The 6,389-nt window shown below is 36.3% G+C and overlaps 1 protein-coding gene across 1 annotated transcript; it reads right to left on the bottom strand.

Annotated features, from left to right (window-relative positions):
* Positions 1 to 1,079: 1,079 nt before the first annotated feature.
* On the bottom strand, positions 1,080 to 4,007 carry LOC115971840 (pentatricopeptide repeat-containing protein At2g01390). The gene is made up of 2 exons (XM_031091914.1): positions 3,134 to 4,007; positions 1,080 to 2,222 (listed from the first exon to the last, which is right to left on the bottom strand). The coding sequence occupies exons 1-2, from the start codon at positions 3,909 to 3,911 to the stop codon at positions 1,219 to 1,221; spliced, it is 1,782 nt and encodes a 593-aa protein (XP_030947774.1). The 5' UTR covers positions 3,912 to 4,007; the 3' UTR covers positions 1,080 to 1,218.
* Positions 4,008 to 6,389: the final 2,382 nt, after the last annotated feature.

Here is a 6,389-nt window from a genome sequence, read left to right as displayed (position 1 = left end):
TTTAATCAATATGCAATTTTTGAAAATAAGATCATTAGGTAATTATGGTGACCTTTTATTTCATATACCCTCACATGAATGATGAATCTTACTATTAATTTATTAAAATGACTTACTATTATGCAAAAATAATAAGCATGACATTGATGTATTCTTGGAATAGTGAATAAATATTCGTTTATAAAAAATGTTAAACTTAAAACTAATTTCTAATAAGAATTTGTGAAAACACAAACTTTTTAATTTTACATTTTGAAGATGAATGTGAATCAAATCAAAACCTACTTTTTATATGTAAACATGTCTAATCCAACTTTGAACCAAAAAGTTGTCACAAAAAGCAACTAAAATCAATAATGTTATTATTGGTTGACTTCAAAGGTCAAACATCCATAATGTTTTTTTTTTAATTGCTTGGCAACTTGGACAAATCGGCATTCCTTTTTGGAATATTACAGATAGTAATAAAGAGACCGATTTGGGGGCATCTGGGGAGGGTTCTATTCGCCAAATTGCTTTTTTTTTTTTTTTTTTTTTTTTTTGAGGAGATGTCAAATTGCATCTGATCTCAAATTGTATCCTTTGGCTCCCACTATTTTCTAGTTCCAACAATTTTGATATATATATATATATATATATATATACATATTTTAAAGTCTTGATAGTTGTTTTAGGGAAGGAATCAAGGGTCAAGCAAAATGAGGGAGTGTTGACATGCTAAGTTTTCTAATTGGAAAAGACAAAAGGAAAAATGAATGCTGAGATAGAAAAAGTTAAATAAAGAAAATCAAAATAGATGTAAAAATTCTTATTTGTTTAGTTGAGAAGTAGGATAAGATGAAAAAATTTGGTAATTTGTTTGAACTTCATTATATTTACAATGCTTGACGTTTTATTTTTTAATAACAAAAATGGGAAGATGAATTTAAACACTAAAATGTCTTTGTTAGAAGTATTAAGAAGTGTCAATTGAGTTAAGTGACTCTTGGCTAGTGCTTAAAGTTTTATTATAATTCCTTGAATTATAAAATAGCATAGAATGGATAATTGTTACTTCAACTATAATGAATTATTTCACCTTGCCCTTTTATCCTTTTTCATGATGTTGAAAGAAGCATTGGTTGTCATTTGCACTGAATGGCATATACTCGAGTAATAGCACAAAATTTTCTTAGCAAGCTATCAATGTGGTGACTTTTATGGTCCCAAATCAGTGTTTCAAGTTACATCTCCAGCAAATACAAGGTCACATATCTTTTCCTCTAGGGAGACAGTTTCCTGAGAACGACTGTTTAATTGCAGGCTCTTCTTTTCCTTCCTATAGAAACCTGCTTCACTTATTCTACCACAATTTTCAAGTCCAGCCAATACCACATTGTATGTGCCTAATGCAGGATAAATTCCTTTCTCTAGCATGGTTTTATAAATTTGAAGTCCCTTGTCAGGATTGCCTACTGTGAAGTAAACACCAATTAAAGCAGTGAAAGCAGCTGTGCTCTTCTGATCATCAGGCAATAGATCAAATATTTTTGCGGCACAAGCAGCCCTTCTTGCACAACCAAGCCTATAGATCAAAAGCACACTTAGATACGTTCCAAGAGAATGTCCAGCCCCAGTCATGGCCTCAACAACCTTCACCACCTTTGCATATGAGTTTGATCTGATTAAAATGCCTATCAAGGAAAGATATGCAGTTCTCTCAATTATTATTCCCATTCTTACACTATATTTGAAGGCCAATAAAGCACCACTGCGTCTTCCATGACCACAATTTTCTTTGATGATTGCTGAGATAATTGCAGTATCCAATTGCATATTCTTATCCATAATCCCAGTAAGTAGGCGGTCAATGGCTACAAGGTTTCGCTTCTTCAAGAAAATCAGTAAAAGCCCTCTGTCTATGCCATAAGAAGCGTCAGAAGCCCTTGGTCTAATCTCAAATGCCTCCTCCTTGCTGATACACTCTATAGAAAAATGAGGATTAACTTCCCTGAGAAGCACTGTACTCTTGCCAGAACTTTTTAAGGCTTCCAGTGCTTCCAGAAATACAGGATAACGCAGAACAAGGCGGCTTTCTTTCATATACTGAAGGATTAGAGTTAAAGCCTTTGTCTCCCCAGCTTTGGAACATTTCTCAACCAATATATTGCATGCAGCTTTATCAGGTTGTATCCCAGCTTCTTGCATTTTGCTAAAAATCTCAAGGGCTTCTTCATATTTTCCTGGAACCCATTACAAAAAGGAACAATTAGCCCCAGCATTTTTAGTACACAATCAGAGAGGTTTTGGGGGTTTTGTATCTGATCCTTCTGGTCAAAGCTAGAGGAAGTTTTGCTAAAAAGAGAAAAAAAAAAGAAAATAATTACCCCTTCAGGATCTTCATAACCTAGTAAAGACATCCCAAGGTGCTAAAAGCAGGAGCACCCTAAGTGAATATGCAAAGAATATATATTAAAGAAAAGTTTTTTTGACTACGATAATTTATCATGTTACCATGATATTCCTTGCCACGTATTAATTTAAGCAAATAAATTATCTAAACCTTGATTTCACCATTACTTTCATATCATTGTGAATTTCAAAACTGAAAAGTTCAGAATTAATTCGTAAGGACAAAATATTGACAGCATTGACTGGTATCATTGTGATGAACAGGAACTGAAAACTACTAAATGAAATTAGAAATGGTGAGATGATAAAAATGACTCACAACAACTAACTACAATGCTCAAGTAATCTTAAACAAAACATAATAAAATTTGTTTGAATGACAGGTTCATGGAAGAAGTCTTTAATTGAACCGATTCCACGTAGCTGAAATGTTGCATACTAAACCCATGCATTTCAAAACAATAAAGAGTATATCTGATTTGAATAAATAGGATATCAACAAGTAGCCAAGTACTCAATAAAATCATCTGCATATAATATCACAAAGGCAGAGCTAAGTGGGCAAATGATTCCTAGAAAGTAGAAATTAATTAAATATAAATAAGTAGAGTGCATAGTTTTAGATTTTATTTTAGTACAGTATATTATTAAAGTTATTTGCTCCAAGCAAAGTAAGCACCCAGGTAGACAATTTAACAAACAATTGAAGTGCACCAAGGATACAAAGAAGTATAGCACTCACCAGAACCCACAAGGTGCTCCATTAAGATAGTGTAAGTATGACAAGTTGGAGAAAACCCAGATCGAAGCATCTCCTTGTAAACCTCAGTAGCCTCTTTAGCTCTGTTATTATCAAACAGAAGCTTCATATAAGCAGTATAGGAAACAACAGTGGGAAAACAACCATTACCCTTCATTTCTTCCCACACTTTGATTGCCCCATCAACATCACCACAACTAGAAAGCCAATGCATCAACGAAGTGTAAGTCACAGCATCAATCTTCAACCCCTTCTCTTGCATTTGTTCAAAAACATGCTTCATTGAAGCAACCCTCCCAGCTTCTCCAAAAATGTCAAGCATGGTTGTGTAAGTAAACTGGTCGTGCTTAAACCCTTTTAGCTTTGAAGCCCAGTTGAAAAAAAGCCAAGCCTTTTCCATTGGTGGATGGGTTTTGAGAACTTGATTGACTGTGTAAGAGTCCCATCTTATAGAAGAGAGATTGTCTAGCTCTTGTTTAGCAGAATCCCATGTTGAATACTTCAAAAGTTTGTATATTTTTCCCACTGTGTCTCTCATATATTCTTTGGGGTTGTCGGTTTCTTCGTTTTTAACTGATTTGAAAGGTTTCTTAGTCTTTCTGTTATACAAATTGGTAATGGGTTTGTTTTGTTTGTGTTGGCGAAGGGAATGTAGGAGTTTAATCGAACTGTTTCGATAACGAAGAGGCTGAACACCACGGATAGAGAAAAAGAAGGCAATTTTTTTGAGAAATCCATGGGAATCGTTTGTGTTGCGCATGAATTACAATTTTACGAGGTGGAACACGTAAGAAGGTGACAACAATGGCAGATGTGAAGATGAAAATGCTGCGCAAACCAAAAGACCAAAAATGCAAACGTCACCGTTAATGGACTGAGAACTGTTAGAGTGTTGGAATGAAACGACTCGTTTTGGCAGACCAAGTTATACTAAAACGACGTCATTTTAAAAGACCTGCTGAGCTTTAAAAAAAAAAAATTAAAAATCTATAGTTTTTCCCCCTTGTTGAGATTGGTTTAAAATATTTACTTTAAGAAAATGATGCCAAAGGCTGTTTGGTTTGGGTGAAAACTGAATTATAAAACTCGGTTTCCATCACCCATAATCCAAAAAACATGGGACTCACAAAAAAGTTTGTTTGAGAAAATTTTTGAGTGATGGAAGCAACACTCATAACTCAAAAAATTGAGTTTGAGTGATGAAATTGAAAACACAATTTTTGGGTTTTCACATTATGGAATATGATTCCTATCCAATTTGTGACATACATGGTTCTCGGCTTTGAAAGTTGGCTCTCCCAATTTCCTTCGTTGTAGTATTAGGTTTCCTCCTTTGAGAATTTGTTCTCCTTGTAGTAAATTATTGGCTCCAAGGCTTGGGTTTTCTTTGTAAGGTCTAGATAATTCTTGTGATTGTAGTATTAGGTTCTCTGTTGTGGAATTTCATTCTCCTTATAGCAAATTAAGTGCTTCAAGGCTTGGGTTTCCTTTGTGGGGTCTGGGAAACACTTGAGGTTGTGGTATTAGATCCCTCTATGGAATTTCATTCTCCTTGAAGTAAATAAACTGCTTTAAGACTTCGGTTTTCTTTGTGGGATCTGGGAAACACTTGTGTTTGTAGTATTCGGTTCCCTTCTGTGTAATTTCTTGTTTTCCTTATAGCAAATTAAGTGCTTCAAGACTTGGATTTTCATTGTGGTGTATGGGAAACACTTGTTATGTAGGTAATGGATGATCTTGCAAGTAAGGGTGCGTTTGAATTGACTTCAAACTGATTCCGGAAATGATTTTCCGGAAAATTCGGTGTTTGGTTGTTACTTCAAATTCGGTCAAACTGAAAAGCATTTCCAGTTGACCGAAAATGAGAGCCAAAACAACGGAAAATCATTTCCGTTTTCATTTTCACTTCAAATGATTTCCGCCCTTGGAAAATAGAAGAGAGAGAGAGAGAAAGAGCAAGAAGATCGCCGACGTCGGAGCAAGAAGATCGCATCGGAGCAAGACGATCGCACCGCTCTGATCGTTCAAACCCACCCTCATCGAACCCAGTCACCGATCATCGAGATCGTCTCACCATTTTCGGACCACGCGCGAAGAGAGAGACAAAGAGAGTAGAGAGATCGTCGCACCGCGAACCCAGTCGCACCGACGAACCCCGACGAACCCAGTCGCACCGACGAACCCACTCGCACCGATTCGTTCTCGTTCTCGTTTGAAATTTTTGTGATTTTGATTTTTTACTTTCTCTCTTTGATCTCTGATTTTGTTGTTGTTGTTGTGGTGGCGTGGGTGGTGGTGTTTTGGTGTTCCCGATCGCCATTCGAATCGCACCCTTCGTCGTCCCCGATCGCGAACCCAAATTCGTCGTCCCTGATCGCCGCAGTCGCAGCACCGATTCGTCGTCCCCGATCGCGATGGTCGCACCCCAAAACCGATCGTCCTCCCTCTCTTCCTTCTTCTCTCAATTTGACCGGAATATGATTTTTTTTTTTCTGGGTTTTATTTGTGTTTTGGTGTTCTGTATGATTTTGATTTTTGGTGTTGTTGGGGAGGCGGTGTTTTGGTGGTTGTGGCTTTTAATTGCCGGAGTTTGCTGCCGTGAGTTTGGCGGAGTTTGTAGGAAAATAACATTTTCAACCATACAATCAAACACCAGAAAATATTTTTCACAACATTTTCCGTAATGCAACCAAACACTTAAAAATATTTTCCTTTCCGGAAAATAGCATTTCCGGAAAATAAGTATTTTCCGGAAAATCACTTACATGAAACAAACACAGCCTAAGTGGAAAATGATTTCCCTTTCTCATAGGGAGGGTAAGAGCATGGTTCTATCTACAAGTAAATAGTACTAAGAGTATGTTTTAGCAGCGAAATTTCTAACTAAGAGGAGTGTTAACATTGATGTAGTGGCAAAAACTTTTAGGCCTTTATGGCGTACCACTCAAAAATTTAATGTTAGAGATGCTGGTGAAAATCATCTCCTGTTTGCTTTTGAAGTTGAGTCGGACGCTGATAAGGTTTTAATGGGAGAACCGTAGTCTTTTGATAGACATCTTGTTCTACTTCAGCGTTATGATGGAAAAACTACTATGAAGGATTTGGACTTCACTACTTCTTTCTTTTGGGTACAAATTCACGATTTGCCATTTTGTTTTTTTATCTCCTAATGTTGCTATTTCTATTGGTGAAACATTAGGAGATGTTCAGCGAATGGATGAGCAATCTAAAATGATTG

The sequence above is a fragment of the Quercus lobata genome, chromosome 12, assembly GCF_001633185.2.
Source record: "Quercus lobata isolate SW786 chromosome 12, ValleyOak3.0 Primary Assembly, whole genome shotgun sequence".
Taxonomy (NCBI): Eukaryota; Viridiplantae; Streptophyta; class Magnoliopsida; order Fagales; family Fagaceae; genus Quercus; species Quercus lobata.
The sequence above is the reverse complement of the archived record's forward strand: the minus strand, read 5'-3'. Positions and strand labels throughout refer to the sequence as shown.

Bases quoted from the DNA above. Each gene is read 5' to 3' on its own strand.
- LOC115971840 (XM_031091914.1), bottom strand. From the start codon at position 3,911: ATGCGCAACACAAACGATTCCCATGGATTTCTCAAAAAAATTGCCTTC. The intron at 2,223-3,133 runs GTGAGTGCTATA...AATGGGTTCCAG, and splicing joins GGAGCACCTTGTGGGTTCTG to GAAAATATGAAGAAGCCCTT.